A 20,173-nucleotide genomic window follows, 5' to 3' on the forward strand; every position below is an offset into this window, starting at 1 on the left:
CATGACGTGGTCAGAGTGTCCCAGTGCAGCACGAGGGACGGCGTGATAAGCCCTGCTGACTGTGGTGTGCTGTTATGGGTTGTTGTGTGTAGAATGTTGAGGAAAATAGTTAATTTAATCTATTTTGGAATAAGGCTGTAACATAACAAAATGTGGAAAAAGTGAAGCGCTGTAAATACTTTCCGGATGCACTGTATGCAGCAGAAAGGCTTTTTCTCTTTTACTCGTAGCAAATTGAATGAGGCTGAACTTGTGTTGTGTTGCAGTCATAAATTGTATAGAACTGACTTGAGTTGCACTTACAGATGCTGGAATCTATTTAAATCTGCCTTGTAAGATATGAAGGAAATCATGCATAACACATGTGGAGCTAATACATAAGCTTTCATTATCTACCGGTAATAGATAATACTAATGAATGATTTACTCACTATCAGCTCATTATATTTTACAACAATGGATATGGGGCGGCACGGTGGCGTGGTGGTTAGCACTGTCGCCTCACAGCAAGAAGGTCCTGGGTTCGATTCCGCCCAGTGACCTTTCTGTGTGCTCCCTGTGTCTGCGTGGGTTCTCTCCGGGTTCTCCGGCTTCCTCCGACAGTCCAAAGACATGGGGATCAGGTTAATTGTGTGAATGTGAGTGTGAATGGTTGTGTGTCTCTGTGTAGCCCTGCGATTGGCTGGCGACCAATCCAGGATGTACCCTGTCTATCGCCCGAAGACTCCAGCCCACCCGCGACCCTGTGTGCAGGATAAGCGGTTTGACGATGGATGGATGGATGGATGGATATGGGGCGCCGTTTGTAAAATGTCGCACGTCGCACATTCTAAAATCCTGCGCAGTTTTGCCACATTACCGTAATTACTGTAATGTTCAGTCGTCAAGTCTTAAATGTTAAATGTAGAGCTAAATGTAGACTCTACATTTAACATTTAAATATAACATTTAACATTTATATTTGACATTTACATTTAGATATACCATTTAACATTTACATTTATATTATTCCAACAACTTGGAAAAGTTATTGCATGAATGTACATGAATTTCTCTCTAAATGTTTTAAAAGTGACATGTGAATATTGTCGTGCTTTTTTGTTCATATGATAATGCTAAATGTGGCAAAACTGCGCAGGATTTTAGAACGTGCAACATTTTACAAACGGCGCCTACCTGATCAACACTATCAGTTGAAGTATGTTATACATCCATTGGTGGAACATTCATCTTTTTCTTGTTGATCCAGTGTAAACATCTAAATTCTAAGTGAGATGTCAACTCTGCTACAGCAAACCTTTTAATGTACAAGTTAACTGTCAATAGTAGCCAGCTGTTTATTTTCTTTCACACTTCTAGAATATTTGGACGGATTATGAGACAATGAATCAGGCATGCCTTTTCCTCTCTAATGTGAGAAGGACTCAGACTGTTTAGTCTGTCTCTTTGTGGTAATTTAGGTCCTCTTTCTAGTCCTTTTGCGTGTCTAGTGGTTGTGCTTTGTGTCCCGTTGTGGTCATTTTGAGTACCTGGTTGTTACAGAGCTGGGGCCACAAGGGTGTAGACTCAAAAGCAGACTCAAGGCAGGGTAGTCGAGGCAAAAATGGTCTGTGCTTCAGGCAAGGGTTTGGTACACGGGTAGTCAGACAGAGAAGGCGGAGCAATCCAAATTCGGCAGGCAAAGGTTGGCAGGGGGACAGAAATGGGTCTAAACACGGGAAGGCACACTCAGGAGAATCGCTGGTAAGCTCATTGGAAGAAAGTGACAAACTGGCACAGAATCAGCTGTTGGCACAGACTAAATACACAGGAGAACGAGACACAGGTGGAAACAATAAGGGTGGGGCTTGCAATCACAGAAGGCAGTGGCACACAGGGAGGAGGTGCCTGGGTGTTACAATGCTTTGCATCTCTTTGCTTGTAGGAGTCCAGTTGGCCCCTTGAGTAATTGATCAACTGGGCTGGAAAGAGGATGAAGTCCAGTCGTCTTTGACTTAAAACTTGAGTGATTAGAGACATGGTGATTGTCTTTTGGGATAATCTGATGAAAACTAGTTACAATATGAGTCAGATATGTGATCATTCATTGTCTTGTGTGCGGTCCAACAGCAGAGCAAAGGCTCAGCTCCTCATTCCCTTCGCCCTGCCGGAGGTGAAAAGTAAAAAAAAATCCACTGGCTCGAGTTTAAAATTCAAAACGAATTTTAATAATAAACAGAAGCGGTATGAATAGCATAATATTTTGCAAAATACACAGTCGATTCCGACCTCTAATCATGTATCTCCACAGATTCTGTCTCTCCCCAGTACAGTCTATTTGAATCTCACGGGTGTGTCAATCATTTTGCAGCCGTATGTGATTTGCTGCACGTTCAAACGTAGCTCCTTCCACGTTGTCTTCGTGACATTCCTTTCTGCTTCCAGCCATTTATCTCCCTGATCTCCATCTGATGGCCGAATCTGTACTCCCTCCCTGACCCGACCGATCGCCATTCACATAATATTACAAGACATTCAATGATCAGACCTTTCGCTTAATGCTTCTTTATGTAAACAAAGCATGCATAATATTGAGTGTCATCTAATAGCTAGTACACTTTAATAATAGCACATATTGAATCATCACAGTCGATCACATTTTAACCATTATGTTTATCTCCGTTTATATGGTCCAAAATCAAAACAGTGGCCCTGTAGGGCTGTCCTACATCCTCTGCTCCTAAATGTCCTGACAGGAGAAAACTTTCAAAAAACCCTCTTGTACAGTAATTAAATGACTTCTTTAACTCATATTGCATACTAATATCTAATAACACACAAACTACAATTCTAACACTTCTGCTTAAAATCCACAAACTCTTGTGTCAGAGAGAACGTGGTGATACTGCGGTCAGCAGTAGCAGGCGGAGCAATTCAGCGAGGCTCAGCCAGGATGCGGAACTCTTGGGGGGAATAGGTGAAGCCCAGAATTCCGTGCAGGCTGGGCATCTCTCCAGGAACAGGAGAGAAGGTGAAGCGCTGGAGCAGAGACGTAAAGAAAAGGAACAGCTCCATCCTGGCCAGATGTTCTCCTAAACACGCACGTTTACCTAAGGGGAACCAGCTTCAGGTTAGACCACTAAACCGCAAATTTAAATTCTTAAATGAAGCAAAATGAAACTATCAGGCCTCATGCTTTACACTCACATTAACTGTGTTGTTTCTTCTGTTCTTTCTTACTTCTGTTGAACTGGACATTCTCCTGTCTAATTTCCCCGAAAATGGACCTCCGCTCATCCTCCTGGGTGACTTTAACATCCAGACAGAGAAGTCATCTGACCTCTTACACCTACTTTCTTCCTTCGCTCTGTCACTCAGTGCCTCTCCTCCTACTCACAAAGCCGGCAATCACCTTGACTACATCTCTACTAGAAACTGCTCTACCACTAACCTCTCTGTAACTCCACTTCATGTGTCTGATCACTTATTCATCTCTTACTCCCTTCCACTCTCTATAACTAACAAACCTCCCTCATTGACTAACGCTATAGCGGCTCGTCGCAATATTCGCTCCCTCTCTCCCTCCTCGCTGGCATCCTCTGTTCTATCAGCTCTCCCTTCAACTGATTCCTTCTCACTCTTGCATCCGAACGCTGCTGCAGAGACTCTCCTCTCAACTCTTTCCTCCTCTCTAGACTCTCTCTGCCCTCTTACGACACGACGGACTGGCAAATCCCCTCCGGCTCTGTGGCTGTCTCAACCGGTCCGTGCCATGAGAGCAACCATGCTAGCCTCGGAGAGGAGATGGCTTAAATATAAACAACCTGAAAACCTGCTTAAATTTCAATCTCTCCTCTCCTCGTTTTCTGCTTCTATCTCTGCTGCCAAAAGCTCTTTCTACCAATCCAAAATCGAATCTTCATTTTCTAACCCCAAAAAACTCTTCTCGATCTTCCCCAATCTCCTCGAACCCCCTACCCATCCTCCCCCCTCCACCCTTCCTCCGGGAGACTTTGTCAACTACTTCACCAAGAAAATAGCTGACATACGCTCCTCCTTCTCAAACCCACCTCCTACTTCTCGCGTCGCACCGACCTCACCTCTTTCGCCCTCACTTTCCTCTTTCACCGCCCTCTCTCCTAACCAAATTCTTACCCTTGACCCCATTCCATCACATCTTCTACAATCTATCGCACCTGACCTTCTTCCGTTCCTCACCTGTCTCATCAACAACGCTCTGTTATCTGGCTGTTTTCCCAATTCTCTGAAGGAGGCAAGAGTCAACCCTCTCCTGAAGAAACCTACCCTCAACCCTTCTGAAGAAAACAACTACAGACCGGTCTCTCTTCTTCCCTTTTTGTCCAAAACCCTTGAACGTGCTATCTTTAATCAACTCTCCTCTTATCTCCACCGTAACAACCTCCTTGACCCCCACCAGTCAGGTTTCAAGGCAGGCCACTCCACAGAGACTGCTCTCCTTGCTGTCTCAGAGCAACTCCACACTGCTAGAGCCGCCTCTCTCTCCTCTGTCCTCATCCTTCTGGACCTCTCTGCTGCATTTGACACAGTCAACCACCAGATCCTTATTTCCTCCCTTCAGGAACTTGGTGTCACAGGCTCTGCTCTCTCCCTTCTCTCGTCCTACCTCGACGGCCGCACCTACCGGGTAACCTGGCGAGGATCTGTGTCGGAACCTTGTCCTCTTACTACTGGAGTTCCTCAGGGTTCCGTGCTGGGTCCCCTCCTGTTTTCGCTTTACACCAACTCTCTTGGCGCTGTCATTCGCTCGCATGGCTTCTCTTACCACAGCTATGCCGATGACACCCAACTAATTCTCTCCTTCCCTCACTCGGACACCCAGGTGGCGGCTCGGATCTCTGCCTGTCTAACTGACATCTCTCAGTGGATGTCCGCCCACCATCTGAAAATCAACCCCGACAAGACTGAACTACTTCTCTTTCCCGGAAAAGATTCGCTTACCCAGGACCTGACAGTCAACTTTGGAAACTCCGTACTAACGCCCACATTGACCGCTAAGAACCTTGGCGTCACACTCGACAGCCAACTATCCCTGACTCCCAACATCACCGCGACAACACGATCCTGTAGATACACGCTCTACAACATCAGGAGAATACGTCCCCTTCTCACTCAGAAGGCAGCGCAGGTACTGATTCAGGCTCTTGTCATCTCCCGCCTGGACTACTGCAACTCCCTCCTGGCTGGCCTCCCTGCCACCGCCATTCGACCTCTGCAGCTCATTCAGAATGCAGCAGCTCGACTGGTCGTCAACCTTCCGAAATTCTCCCACACTACTCCACTCCTCCGCTCTCTTCACTGGCTACCGGTGGCCGCCCGCATCCAGTTCAAAACATTGGTGCTCACGTACCATGCTGTGAATGGATCGGGTACAGCTTACATCAAGGACATGGTCAAACCCTACATCCCAACCCGCACTCTCCGCTCTGCATCTGCAAAACTACTCGTCCCTCCCTCACTGAGAGCAAAACACTCGACTAGATCTCGACTCTTTGCTGTCCATGCGCCGAAATGGTGGAACGAGCTCTCTGAAGACATCAGGACCGCAGAGAGCCTTCACATCTTCCGCCGCAAACTAAAGACACACCTCTTCAGACTCTACCTCGACTAAAGGACTAACAAATTGTAGCACTTAAATTGTACTTGTAACGTCACTCATCTATAGCAAATTGTAAATTGGCCTATTTGAGGAAATTGCACTTTCTTGTTTCTTGTTCTCCTGAGTTTGTACCCTATGGTTGAATGCACTTATTGTACGTCGCTTTGGATAAAAGCGTCCGCTAAATGACATGTAATGTAATGTAATTCACGCTTTCAAAAATCCTAAGTGTATTTTTTTATTTGTGAAGATCATCTTGCTGAACAAAAGGTGAACGTATAATAACCGTTTGTGTTGCCACCAAGCTTATTTTGTCCCATTATCCGGAAAAGCCAACGGAAAAATGACACTGGCTTTTAGTGCTATGCATCCCTGAAGGTGTGTTGTCCAAACCTGCAGAAAACGGTAGGAAGGCCTCTCTTCTGCGGAACTTTCCCTCTGAATCCAAGAAATGCTCAGGATTGAAGTTTTCAGGAGTCGCCCACTCATTCTTGTCAAACAGCACAGATCCCAGAGCTGTCGTCAGACTTGTACCCTGGAAAAAAAAAGTTTGAGAGGTTACTATCATGTGTAAATAACTGGTCATTTATACCTGTGTGAGTCTGGTAAATAATCTTTTACTTTGGGTATTAAATATCCTCCCAGTGTAGCGTCTTTAGTGGCCATTTTGGGGAAACCCAAAGGAAGGATGTTCCCCATCCTTTGAATCTCGTGGATGACGGCGTCTGTAAAGGGCAGGTTGGGTCGGTCGGCCGCGGCAGGCTGACGAGACTCTCCAATCACTCGGTCGATCTCCGCCTGGACTTTCTCTGAGGAAGGAAGCAGAGCCACGAACATTATGCAACCATCGATAGTATTTATGGGAATATGCTGTGCTCAATGTGATTGGTAGGTAGCAAACCTTGTATCTCTGGGTAGTGCATCATATAGACGAGGGTCCAGCGTAAAGTGGTGGAAGTTGTTTCGGTCCCAGCCTCAATCAGGTCGAGAGTGCAAACCAGCAGGCTTTCAATGTTAAAGCCCGCCTGGGGATCCTCCTTTTTCTGGAAAAGTTGGATCATATAGCGTGCTCTGCTCAAATGCTCTAATACAACAAAAACAAATATTTTATTATACAAAAATTAGGGTAGGTTTAGGGGTGCAATATACATTGCACCCCTAAACCTACCCTAATTTTGTGTATACACATATGCCATACATTTGGTGAGGGCAGGCCAAGTAATTTGGAAGATATGTGTCTTGCCATAATAAGCCCCACCCATTAGACCCTCTTCTCAAAACAATGAGAAATAAACTAGATTTAGGGGGATTTTGAACCAATAATGATCCACAGAAGGTTTTGTGAGAATCGGACACAGCATTTACAATAAATGGGCAAAAATGTGTTTTTGACAAAATTCAGAATGGCGTAAAATCTAATTAGGTGCCTTTAAATACCGTGATTGACTTTTGTGTAGAGCATGTTAAAGAGCACATGTGGGCCAAATTTCTAGTCATGTTGAACTAAAAAAATACCTGGAACAGATGCCGAGTCAGGCAGAACCTTCCGTGTTTTGTTCCATCACCATGTTCCAATTGTGAGACTGGACGCAATGGCATCCACCACCGCGTCACTAGATCGTCGGTGCAGCTCCACCTTTAGTGTCATATTGGCACCTGGCAATTATTAACCATCTGCCAGGATACCAGGAAGCTTAACAAAAGACTATCAGAGTCAGTACCTCACCTTTTCCATCTCTGCCAGGTATACGTCAATAAAGTCCCGGGGGTCCTCAGGGTTCCACTCTTCCCGGTGCTTCTCTACTTGCTTTGCCAGGAAAGCCATGATCTCCCTGTAGTTTCTGTGGAGAGTCTGGTGAGGTCCTGGCAGGTGGTCCAGTAAGCTGGGGTACACATCATACAGCTGTGGATGGCACGAACTCAAGTTATGGACGGCAGTCTAGTTTGTGATCCACAACGTGATAGTGGAGACGGATCAGGGAGATACCTGAACCAGAGGAGAGCCGGCGAGCAGGACGGCCTCATTGTCCAGCTCCAGAACCGTTCGAAAGGTCTGATCGCTGTATTCAAAGCGCTGTCCAAAGACCACAGAGGAGATGATGTTGCACACTGCGGTCGTGATGGTGTAGTGGGGATTGAACGGTCCTCCTGGGAGTACGATGAACGACACTCAGGTGATGATGAAGATTGTCGGATGTAAAGCATGTGTCCTAACAGATGAATCATTACTTACTTTGTTCCTCATTGAAAGCTTCACACAAGAACTCGCTTTCCACCTGAATGTATTTTTCCAGCGACCTCTGACCCTCTCCAAAGTAACGCAGGTGAGTGTTGGCAAACTTCCTCTGCTGCTTCCAGAGGTAACCATTGCTCAAAGCTATACCTGTGGGAACATTATCGCAAACCACAGTTAAGGCAAGCACAAGCCCGAACAATCAAAGTCAACACGACATCGATAGGACATGAAGAGATGTTGTTTTAGCCCGGGAAGGCATGTTCTGTCCCACACACTCAATCGTTTGTGTTCACTCACCCATCCCCTTGACGGTTTTGTGGAAGAGAGGAATAACCGGTCGATCAACAAAGCTGTCCATCTGGTTGACGAGAGCCTCTTTGACCATCTTGTAGCCGGAGACGAACACCATCCTCGTGCTGCCTTTCCTCAAGCTGAACACTGGACCGTACTGCTCAGCAAGCTGCATCCAAAGGAACCGATCACGTTTCAAGGGAGGGAACTTCTTACAAAGACCTTTGTCTTTCTTCGAATTTGCGAACAGGTTATTGGAAGTCCTTAAGAAGATGAGATTGAAAAAACACTGTGGGAACATGACACTGAAACCACTGGTGGGAAATGAGTATCGCACTGCTGTCACCTCTGATACATGTGCCTGTGATTTTTACAACTAATAGATCAGCAACACTTTTCAATGTACTGACCCCAGTTTCCCCCTAATTATGTGATTGTTGATCCAAAGAGTTGTTGCATAGAGCCTTTAAAACAGTAGACAGAAAGCACTTTACAGATGCAACCATTTGGTAGTGTTGTGTATCTATTGTCATTCTTTTTGCCCTCCTCTGTTTTTCATGCACACCGTGTGTTCTCTTGGTTTCTCTGGCCTCTTCAGTTCACAATGGCTCAGTGTCACCAGAGCTGGAAGCGCAGTTATCCCCAATTATGGTTTGTGTATCTTTCTGTTAAACACATTCTGCTCACCGTCATACGGAGAGAGGAGGCGCGAGGAGTCGAAGAATGAACATGTGCAGCTCATTTTACCCGGTTGCCTTCTGTGTGGGCAACGTGGAGCTCTGATGTGTATTAAAAGCTTCTCTTTACACCAATAAGCTCGTCAGATCTTCCCGCTCTTCTAAGGGAGAAAGAAGGCCGTCCCCCAGCTGAATTGGACCGCTGTCTGTGCATATGGCTTGTGCTGGATGATTTTGTGTATTCTTTGTTTTTCTATATGCTACTCTGTAATAAATATGATTGAGACAAGCTTAAGATACTTTTGATTTCTCAAATCAAGCATTACCCACTAGTTTCCACTTCAGTAACCATGGATCCTTCCTTACTCCACTCTAGAAGAACAAAGTGGTTCTGTGCACCTCACCTTATTTATTGATTGGAAGTCCAGTCCTGTGAAGATGTTTCCTAGAAAAGGCAGCGCCCACGGTCCTGGTGGAAAGTTGTGTGGTCTCCACATCCTGACCACATCCGTCACAAGTAACGCAGCTAAAGTCACCAGCAACCAGCTGGTACAGTCCATACAATCAAAAAGCGCTTGAAAAATCATAACGACGTTTGAAAAGTCCTAAAATTCAGTTTGCTTCCATGAGTGAGAGTGTGGTAAGTGGAACGTGTTCTGAGTGAGGAGGGGAGGTGAGAGAGTCCCAACAGGGGAATGTTACGTAACACTAATGCTCTCGCTCAACCTCCGCAGAGAAAAACAAGGCCAAAGGTTCATACATGTGGACGGGGAGGGAGGGAGGAGGGGTGTGTATCATTGCATTATTGTTAGTGGGTAAACGGAAATCCTTGACCTTTTCACCGTATGGGGCAGTATCACGTAGACTGCACCACTGAGGCAGGGTCCATGTTGAGATAGCCTAGCAGCTTCTAAGTGTTAGAATGTGTGTACATTCACATTTTTGCATGTGAAGCGATCAGAGAATACCTCCTCCCCGTTTGTCCCCTCGCTTTGACTTAGCGAGTAAGTCCACCTCCGTGAATGGAGTTTTTTGGTTTGCAGCGTTTAACCGGACTCCATTGTTGTGGATTCATTTGATAATCCTCCCGAAGCAGACTTTTCTTTACAATTATCCGTTTTCATTACATTTGAAAAATAACGTTATTAGGTTCATTCAGAAGAATGAAGGTCAGTCATCTGGTGCAGAACTGATTATTTTAGTCCAAAATTACAACTCAATCATCTTTTGTCTTCATCCTTGCAGGTATACGTGACGTCGTGTCAGCGCTCCTGATCATCCTCCCCATGCTGGCTAACGTGCTCTGCCTCTACATGTTTGTCGTGCACATCTTCGGGGGTGATGAGGGTCCAGCTGCACAACCGCTGCTTCCTGGGAGAGGACCCCGCCGCGTAAGGATGCTGCTGCTTCGGTTCTTCCAGTTGTTTGTTTCTCCGTCTCTGCTCTGCGTCAACTGGAACGTGCTCTACAACGTCTGTCGGGTCGAGGCCCGGAACCCCCGATAGCGGGGCCGCCGACTTCGATAACATCTGCTACGCCTGGATAAGCATATTCCAGCATAGCAATGGAGAATCGCTGGTAAGCTCATTGGAAGAAAGCAACAAACTGGCACAGAACAAGCTGTTGGCACAGACTAAATACACAGGAGAACGAGACACAGGTGGAAAATATAGGGGTGGGGCTTGCAATCACAGAAGGCAGTGGCACACAGGGAGGAGGTGTCTGGGTGTTACAATGCTTTGCATCTCTTTGCTTGTAGGAGTCCAGTTGGCCCCTTGAGCAATTGATCAACTGGGCTGGAAAAAGGATGAAGTCCAGTCGTCTTTGACTTAAAACTTGGGTGATTAGAGACATGGTGATTGTCTTTTGAAATAATCTGATGAACTAGTTTCAATAGGAGTCAGATATGTGATCATTGTGTGGCGTAATGGTTTCCTATCCTACCGACAACGCCACTTGGGATAGGCCCAAGACCTTTTAAAGCACACAGGTTCGTTCCACTCAATAGGCAAGGGCTCGTGGTTCCCAGTTTACAAAAGCATTTTTATTGAATAAATACACGTTACCATAAAATCTAATATTCATCACAAAACAAGAAAAGAAAACTAATTGCTAAGGCCTAATGGTGAGAAGCGCCGGTGAAGGGGAAGGAAAATTAAAACAAACCAGAGTTCACCCAGTGATAGCACAAAAATCCAATGGGAAACGAGACACGAGGAAGACCACCACCCACACCACCGGCGCCACCACCAGCCGCTAGGAAGGATAACAAAAAAAGAAGGTTACAAGAGAATTAAACAAAACATTTACAACACAAAACAGAAGAAAATAATTCAAATAAAAATCATCCTAATCAAACAATTCACGTAACGCAAACAAAAAGAAAATAAGGGAAACAAACCAAAAGAAATACAAATTAAAGGATTAACTACTCAGTCAGCTAGAATCAAAAACTACACAGGTCCAAGTCTGGTGTCGGCAATAGACATGCTAGGTATGTCGCGGCGGAGACCAAACTGTGCACTTAACAGCATTTAACAGTGCAGACAGTTACAGACAAGGTTACATGTAGGAAAGACCCACACGGCAGGAAGACATCTACCTGTGACCACAATAACGTTAGCTACAGAATATTGTTCGGTCTAACACGGAGAGGGAGAACACTTACCACCGGTTGAGAGGAACCAAGAGCAAAAAGGAGCACGGTGCACTCTGTCGCTACTCTGCGCAGACAAACACCTGACCCGGAAATGATGCATCAGTGGGGCGCGAGAAGGGGGCAGCCTTTATATACTACCGCCGCCCTAGTGGTCGGCAGGCGCAGTTAAGTGTAGCAGGACAATCCTATTTCCATACTGCTACAGTCGATTGTCTCGTGTGCGGTCCAACAGCAGAGCAAAGGCTCAGCTCCTCATGCCCTTCGCCCTGCCGGAGGTGAAAAGTAAAAAAAAATCCACTGGCTCGAGTTTAAAATTCAAAACGAATTTTAATAATAAACAGAAGCGGTATGAATAGCATAATATTTTGCAAAATACACAGTCGATTCCGACCTCTAATCATGTATCTCCACAGATTCTGTCTCTCCCCAGTACAGTCTATTTGAATCTCACGGGTGTGTCAATCATTTTGCAGCCGTATGTGATTTGCTGCACGTTCAAACGTAGCTCCTTCCACGTTGTCTTCGTGACATTCCTTTCTGCTTCCAGCCATTTATCTCCCTGATCTCCATCTGATGGCCGAATCTGTACTCCCTCCCTGACCCAACCGATCGCCATTCACATAATATTACAAGACATTCAATGATCAGACCTTTCGCTTAATAGTTCTTTATGTAAACAAAGCATGCATAATATTGAGAGTCATCTAATAGCTAGTACACTTTAATAATAGCACATATGACTTGTTTAACTCATATTGCATACTAATATCTAATAACACACAAACTACAATTCTAACACTTCTGCTTAAAATCCACAAAACTCGTGTCAGAGAGAACGTGGGGATACTGCGGTCAGCAGTAGCAGGGGGAGAAATTCAGCGAGGCTCAGCCAGGATGCGGAACTCTTGGGGGGAATAGGTGAAGCCCAGAATTCCGTGCAGGCTGGGCATCTCTCCAGGAACAGGAGAGAAGGTGAAGCGCTGGAGCAGAGACGTAAAGAAAAGGAACAGCTCCATCCTGGCCAGATGTTCTCCTACACACGCACGTTTACCTAAGGGGAACCAGCTTCAGGTTAGACCGCTAAACCGCAAATTTAGTCTTAAATGAAGCGAAATTAAACTATCAGGCCTCATGCTTTACACTCACATTAACAGTGTTGTTTCTTTACAGCGTTTTTACTTCTGTTGATTGCATTCACGCTTTCAAAAATCCTAAGTGTATTTTTTCATTTGTGAAGATCATCTTCCTGAACAAAAGGTGAACGTATCATAACCGTTTGTGTTGCCACCAAGCTCATTTTGTCCCATTATCCGGAAAAGCCAACGGAAAAATTCCACTGGCTTTTAGTGCTATGCATCCCTGACGGTGTGTTGTGCAAACCTGCAGAAAACGGTAGGAAGGCCTCTCTTCTGCGGAACTTTCCCTCTGAATCCAAGAAATGCTCAGGATTGAAGTTGTCAGGAGTCGCCCACTCATTCTTGTCAAACAGCACAGATCCCAGAGCTGTCGTCAGACTTGTACCCTGGAAAAAAAAAGCTTGAGAAGTTACTATCATGTGTAAATAACTGGTCATTTATACCTGAGTGAGGCTGGTCGCTCATAATAATCTTTTACTTTGGGTATGAAATATCCTCCCAGTGTAGCGTCTTTAGTGGCCATTTTGGGGAAACCTAAAGGAACGATGTTCCCCATCCTTTGAATCTCGTGGATGACGGCGTCTGTAAAGGGCAGGTTGGGTCGGTCAGCCGCGGCGGGCTGACGAGACTCTCCAATCACTCGGTCAATCTCCGCCTGGACTTTCTCTGAGGAAGGAAGCAGAGCCACGAACATTATGCAACCATCAATAGTGTTTATGAGAATACGCTGTGCTCAATGTGATTGGTAGGTAGCTAACCTTGTATCTCTGGGTGGTGCATCATGTAGACGAGGGCCCAGCGTAAAGTGGTGGAAGATGATTCGGTCCCAGCCTCAATCAGGTCGAGAGTGCAAACCAGCAGGGTTTCAATGTTAAAGCCCGCCTGGGGATCCTCCTTTTTCTGGAAAAGTTGGGATCATATAGCGTGCTCTGCTCAAATGCTCTAATTCGAACAACAACAAAAAATGTTATGCGATTTGTAACGGCAAAGGTCTCCAGGTCACACTATTTGAAAAGAATTGAGTTTTTACAACTCCAAAAAACAATGAAAATGGGCAAAAAATTAGCAAAAATGCAGATATTGAACGATCATCTGCAGCGCCCCCTATCTTTAAATATTATAGAAAAATTAAGGTAGGTTTAGAGGTGCAATATACACATATGCCATACATTTGGTGAGGACAGGCCAAGTAATTTGGAAGATATGTGTCTTGCCATATTAAGCCCCACCCATTAGACCCTCTTCTCAAAACAATGAGAAATAAACAAGATTTGGGGGGATTTTGAACATAATGATCCACAGAAGGTTTTGTGAGAATCGGAAACAGCATTTAGAATAAATGGGCAAAAATGTGTTTTTGACAAAATTCAAAATGGCGTAAAATCTAATTAGGTGCCTTTAAATACCGTGATTGACTTTTGTGTAGAGCATGTTGAAGAGCACATGTGGGCCAAATTTCTAGTCATGTTGAACTAAAAAAATAGCTGGAACAGATGCCGAGTCAGGCAGAACCATCCGTGTTTTGTTCCATCACCATGTTCCAATTGTGAGACTGGACGCAATGGCATCCACCACCGCGTCACTAGATCGTCGGTGCAGCTCCACCTTTAGTGTCATATTGGCACCTGGCGATTATTAACCATCTGCCAGGATACCAGGAAGCTTAACAAAAGACTATCAGAGTCAGTATCTCACCTTTTCCATCTCTGCCAGGTATACGTCAATAAAGTCCCGGGGGTCCTCAGGGTTCCACTCTTCCCGGTGCTTCTCTACTTGCTTTGCCAGGAAAGCCATGATACCCCTGTAGTTTCCGTGGAGAGTCTGGTGAGGTCCTGGCAGGTGGTCCAGCAAGCTGGGGTACACGTCATACAGCTGTGGATGGCACGAACTCAAGTTATGCACGGCAGTCTAGTGTCATACATGTTGGTGAAGTTTGTGTTTGTGTCCCGTCTTACGTCTGATTTTTATACTTCCTGTTTTATTGTGGCGTCTAAACCCCCTCTCGTTTTAGGTGCCTTGCCCTTCCTCAGGTGTCTCCTGTCGATTGTCTCCCCTGATTCCTAATTGTTCCCTCACCTCCCTCATGGATACTTATTGTCTGCGTCTCCCTTTGTCCTGTGCCAGTGTGTCTTGTAGTTGTGCGTGTCCACACCCGCGTTAGTGTTGTGTTTATGAAAGGATCTTTGTATTTGGTATTATTAGATATAGGAATTATTGGAATAAATCTCTAGCAGTCAAACCTCTCTGTGTCCTTGTCCTCCTCCCCGGCTCCGGCCTGACTGACAGTACACACTGGCCAGTATGGACTTGGCAGAGCAGGACCAGCTGACTGCAGCTGTTTATGATGTCGCACCTGACTGGAAGAGCAAAGGCGTGGGCCACTGCAGAGTGGGCTCGGAACTCTGCAACCTAAGCGTCATCCAGGCAGTTTTCCAACGCTTTAAAACTCGTCTTCGACCCAGGGGCGACCGACCGGGAAAGAGCCCGGGAACTCAGTGAGATTAAGCAGGGGGGCGAGTCAGTATGTGATTACGGCATTCGTTTTCGCACCATGGCGACAGAGAGCGGGTGGAACACTGCGGCTCTATATGACGTTTTTTTAAAGGGACTCTCGGACCAGATCCAGGACCTTATGGTTCCATTGGACCTCCCCCCTGAACTCGACTCACTCATCGCCCTCGCCATACTTGATCTACTCCCCCGACCTTGACACCCATAAGAGACAGGTCGAGCTCGTCCTACAGCGCCTTTTGGACAATGGGCTATATGTCAAGGCGGAAAAGAGTGAGTTCCATGCCACTACTGTTTCCTTCCTGGGCTTTATCGTAGCTCCTGGAAAGGTTCAGATGGATCCGGCTAAGTAAGTGCGGTAGCCGATTCGCCTACACCTGATAATCGCAAGAAGTTGCAGCAATTCCTCGGTTTTGCCAACTTCTACAGGCGGTTTATCAGAGGCTTCAGCGCGACAGCAGCCCCGCTCCATGCTCTCACTCCCCCACAGGTCCCGTTCTGCTGGTCAGCCGACGCAGACGCAGCCTTCCGGGAGCTCAAGCGGAGATTCACCACAGCTCCCATCCTCACACTCCCCGACCCGGCTCGTCAGTTCGTGGTGGAAGTGGACGCCTCCAGCGAGGCCATCCTCTCCAAGCGAGCCGAAGGGCACCACAAGCTTCACCCCTGTGCCTTTTTGTCCCGCCGATTGACGCCAGCAGAGCGGAAATATGACGTGGGGGACCGGGAGCTACTGGCAGTGAAGGCAGCATTGGAGGAATGGCGTCACTGGCTCGAATGGGGCTCAGCACCCGTTTTTGGTTTGGACAGATCACAAAAATCTACAATATATTAGGAAAGCCAAGCGACTCAATTCGCGTCAAGCCCGATGGTCATTGTTTTTTAACCGCTTTGATTTTTCTTTATCCTACAGACCGGGGTCGAGGAACACCAAGCCTGATGCTCTGTCACGGTTGTTCAGCCCCAAGTCGGTGGCCAGGGCACCTGAGCCTATCCTCCCACTAAACTGTGTGGTTGGAGCAGTGACCTGGCCTATAGAATCCAAGGTGAAGCAGGCTAACGGTGAGACCCCTCCACCTTGTGGGAGTCCTGATAATCGCCTGTTTGTCCCTGTGGAATTGCGCCCTCAGGTGATTCACTGGGCTCACTCGTCCCTGCTCACCTGCCATCCGGGCGTACGGCTGACCATGTTTGCCATCACGCAAAGGTTCTGGTGGCCCGCCATAGAGCCGGAGGTCCGGGAGTACGTGGAGGCATGCTCAGTCTGTGCCAGAAACAAGAACTCCTCCGGAACCCGGTCAGGCTTGCTCCAGCCACTGCCCATTCCATCCCGGCCATGGGCCGAGATCTTGGTAGACTTTGTCACGGGGCTCCCGACGTCAAACAGTAACACCGCTATCCTGACTATGGTGGACAGATTCTCCAAGATGGTGCACTACATAGCCCTACCTAAACCTAAACTGCTAATCAGCTAAGGAGACGGCAGTGGTTATGATGGACAGTGTTTTTAGGATTCACGGTTTCCCCCGGGACATTGTGTCTGATCGGGGGCCACAATTCGTCTCCAGGTTCTGGAAGGAGTTTTGCAAGCTCATGGGAGCCACGGCGAGCCTTACATCAGGGTACCACCTTGAGGCTAACGGCCAGACTGAGCGCCTCAACCAACAGCTGGAAACTGGCCTCCAGTGCCTGGTGGCGCAGTGCCCTGCAGCCTGGAGCAAGCACCTGACGTGGGTCGAGTTTGCCCATAACTCCCTCCCCACTTCCGCCACTGGTATGTCCCCCTTCAATGTGTGTTCGGCTACCAACCCCCCTTTTTCCCAGAGTCCGAATCAGAGGTGTCTGTGCCCTCTGCTCACGCCCTGGTCCGCCGCTGCCGCCGCATCTGGGCAGCAGCTCGCCAGACGCTGATCAGACAGGGGGACAGGGTCAAGAGGGCAGCAGACCGCAGACGGAGACCGGCTCCGGTTTATCAGCCCGGCCAGCGAGTGTGGCTCGCGGCCAAGGAACTGCCCGTGCAGGTGGAGTCACGCAAGCTGGCCCCATGGTTCGTCGGCCCGTTCCCCGTGTCCAGAGTGATCAAGCCAGCTGCTGTACGCCTCCGCCTGCCCAGGTCGCTTCGTGTTCACCCCACATTTCATGTTAGCAAAATAAAACCAGTCATGGAGAGCAGTATGGTGCCAGACCCCAAGCCCCCCCCCGCCCCCTCGAATGATCGACGGTGGTCCGGTCTACACAGTGAAAAAGCTGTTGGCAGTACGGAAGCGCGGCAGAGGCTGGCAGTACCTCGTAGACTGGGAGGGATACGGCCCGGAGGAACGACAATGGGTGGCTCCCTGCCTCATCATGGACCCTGATCTCGTTCGAGATTTTTACAGAGACCATCCGGACATTCCAAGGCCGCCTGGAATTCAGCCTTAGGGGGGGGTACTGTCATACATGTTGGTGAAGTTTGTGTTTGTGTCCCATCTTACGTCTGATTTTGATACTTCCTGTTTTATTGTGGCGTCTAAACCCCCTCTCGTTTCAGGTGCCTTGCCCTTCCTCAGGTGTCTCCTGTCGATTGTCTCCCCTTATTCCTTATTGTCTCCACGTGTTCCCTCACCTCCCTCATGGATACTTATTGTCTGCGTCTCCCTTTGTCCTGTGCCAGTGTGTCTTGTAGTTGTGCATGTCCACACCCGCGTTAGTGTTGTGTTTGTGAAAGGATCTTTGTATTTGGTATTATTAGATATAGGAATTATTGGAATAAATCTCTAGCAGTCAAACCTCTCTGCGTCCTTGTCCCCCTCCCCGGCTCCAGCCTGACTGACATCTAGTTTGTGATCCACAACGTGATAGTGGAGACGGATCAGGGAGCTACCTGAACCAGAGGAGAGCCGGCGAGCAGGACGGCCTCATTGTCCAGCTCCAGAACCGTTCGAAAGCTCTGATCGCTGTATTCAAAGCGCTGTCCAAAGACCACAGAGGAGATGATGTTGCCCACTGCGGTCGTAATGGTGTAGTGGGGATTGAACGGTCCTCCTGGGAGTACGATGAACGACACTCAGGTGATGATGAAGATTGTCGGATGTAAAGCATTTGTCCTAACAGATGAATCATTACTTACTTTGTTCCTCTTTGAAAGCTTCACACAAGAACTCGCTTTCAACCTGAATGTATTTTTCCAGCGACCTCTGACCCTCTCCAAAGTAACGCAGGTGAGTGTTGGCAAACTTCCTCTGCTGCTTCCAGAGGTAACCGTTGCTCATAGCTATACCTGTGGGAACATTATCTCAAACCACAGTTAAGGCAAGCACAAGCCCGAACAATCAAAGTCAACACGACATCGATAGGACATGAAGAGATGTTGTTTTAGCCCGGAGAGGCATGTTCTGTCCCACACACTCAATCGTTTGTGTTCACTCACCAATCCCTTTGAAGGTTTTGTGGAAGAGAGGAATAACCGGTCGATCAACAAAGCTGTCCATCTGGTTGACGAGAGCCTCTTTGACCATCTTGTAGCCGGAGACAAACACCATCCTCGTGCTGCCTTTCCTCAAGCTGAACACTGGACCGTACTGCTCAGCAAGCTGCATCCAAAGGAACCGATCACGTTTCAAGGGAGGGAACTTCTCACAAAGACCTTTGTCTTCTTTGAATTTGTGAACAGCTTATTGGAAGTCCTTAAGAAGATGAGATTGCATAAACACTGAGGGAACATGACACTGAAACCACTGGTGGGAAATGAGTATCGCACTGCTGTCACCTCTGATACATGTGCCTGTGATTTTTACAACTAATAGATCAGCAACACTTTTCAATGTACTGACCCCAGTTTCCCCCTAATTATGTGATTGTTGATCCAAAGAGTTGTTGCATAGAGCCTTTAAAACAGTAGACAGAAAGCACTTTGCAGATGCAACCATTTGGTAGTGTTGTGTATTTATTGTCATTCTTTTTGCCCTCCTCTGTTTTTCATGCACACCGTGTGTTCTCTTGGTTTCTCTGTGGCCTCTTCAGTTCACGACGGCTCAGTGTCACCAGAGCTGGAAGCGCAGTTATCCTCAATTATGGTTTGTGTATCTTTCTGTTAAACACATTCTGCTCACCGTCATACGGAGAGAGGAGGCGCGAGGAGTTGAAGAATGAACATGTGCAGCTCATTTTTCCCGGTTGCCTTCTGTGTGGGCAACGTGGAGCTCTGATGTGTATTAAAAGCTTCTCTTTACACCAATAAGCTCGTCAGATCTTCCCGCTCTTCTAAGGGAGAAGGAAGGCCGTCCCCCAGCTGAATTGGACCGCTGTCTGTGCATATGGCTTGTGCTGGATGATTTTGTGCATTCTTTATTGTTTTTCTATATGCTACTCTGTAATAAATATGATTGAGACAAGCTTAAGATACTTTTGATTTCACAAATCAAGCATTACCCACTAGTTTCCACTCCAGTAACCATGGATCCTTCCTTACTCTAGAAGAACAAAGTGGTTCTGTGCACCTCACCTTATTTATTGATTGGAAGTCCAGTCCTGTGAAGATGTTTCCTAGAAAAGGCAGCGCCCACGGTCCTGGTGGAAAGTTGTGTGGTCTCCACATCCTGACCACATCCGTCACAAGTAACGCAGCTAAAGTCACCAGCAACCAGCTGGTACAGTCCATACAATCAAAAAGCGCTTGAAAAATCATGATAACGTTTGAAAAGTCCTAAAATTCAGTTTGCTTCCATGAGTGAGAGTGTGGTAAGTGGAATGTGTTCTGAGTGAGGAGGGGAGGTGAGGGAGTCCCAACAGGGGAATGTTACGTAACACTAATGCTCTCGCTCAACCTCTGCAGAGAAAAACAAGGCCAAAGGTTCATACATGTGGACGGGGAGGGAGGGAGGAGGGGTGTGTATCATTGCATTATTGTTAGTGGGTAAACGGAAATCCTTGACCTTTTCACCGTATGGGGCAGTATCACGTAGACTGCACCACTGAGGCAGGGTCCATGTTGAGATAGCCTAGCAGCTTCTAAGTGTTAGAATGTGTGTACATTCACATTTTGCATGTGAAGCGATCAGAGAATAC

General features: G+C 47.1%; 2 protein-coding genes and 1 long non-coding RNA gene across 4 annotated transcripts; all 3 read right to left on the reverse strand.

Moving 5' to 3' along the window:
• Window positions 1-2,184: 2,184 nt before the first annotated feature.
• LOC120833638 (cytochrome P450 2J2) lies at window positions 2,185-10,431 on the reverse strand. Of its 2 annotated transcripts, XM_078090700.1 has the most exons (10): window positions 9,226-9,551; window positions 8,151-8,313; window positions 7,851-8,000; window positions 7,605-7,765; window positions 7,344-7,520; window positions 6,519-6,660; window positions 6,239-6,426; window positions 6,011-6,152; window positions 3,187-3,288; window positions 2,185-3,089 (listed from the first exon to the last, which is right to left on the reverse strand). In XM_078090700.1, exons 1-9 carry the CDS (start codon window positions 9,406-9,408, stop codon window positions 3,188-3,190), a joined length of 1,407 nt encoding a protein of 468 aa, XP_077946826.1. In that variant the 5' UTR covers window positions 9,409-9,551; the 3' UTR covers window positions 2,185-3,089; window position 3,187. The 2 variants fall into 2 exon arrangements, with proteins under 2 accessions (XP_077946826.1, XP_077946827.1); XM_078090701.1 differs by lacking the exon at window positions 3,187-3,288 and having other exon boundaries at window positions 9,226-10,431.
• LOC144388791 (uncharacterized) lies at window positions 3,493-3,823 on the reverse strand. The gene is made up of 2 exons (XR_013453035.1): window positions 3,699-3,823; window positions 3,493-3,602 (listed from the first exon to the last, which is right to left on the reverse strand). It is a non-coding gene; the product is annotated as an uncharacterized LOC144388791 (long non-coding RNA).
• Window positions 10,432-11,787: 1,356 nt separating the features above from the next.
• LOC120833637 (cytochrome P450 2J2) lies at window positions 11,788-19,913 on the reverse strand. The gene is made up of 9 exons (XM_078090699.1): window positions 19,611-19,913; window positions 18,537-18,699; window positions 18,237-18,386; window positions 17,991-18,151; window positions 14,312-14,488; window positions 13,375-13,516; window positions 13,095-13,282; window positions 12,861-13,002; window positions 11,788-12,531 (listed from the first exon to the last, which is right to left on the reverse strand). Exons 1-9 carry the CDS (start codon window positions 19,791-19,793, stop codon window positions 12,356-12,358), a joined length of 1,482 nt encoding a protein of 493 aa, XP_077946825.1. The 5' UTR covers window positions 19,794-19,913; the 3' UTR covers window positions 11,788-12,355.
• Window positions 19,914-20,173: the final 260 nt, after the last annotated feature.

The sequence above is a fragment of the Gasterosteus aculeatus genome, chromosome 16, assembly GCF_964276395.1.
Source record: "Gasterosteus aculeatus chromosome 16, fGasAcu3.hap1.1, whole genome shotgun sequence".
Lineage (NCBI taxonomy): Eukaryota > Metazoa > Chordata > Actinopteri > Perciformes > Gasterosteidae > Gasterosteus > Gasterosteus aculeatus.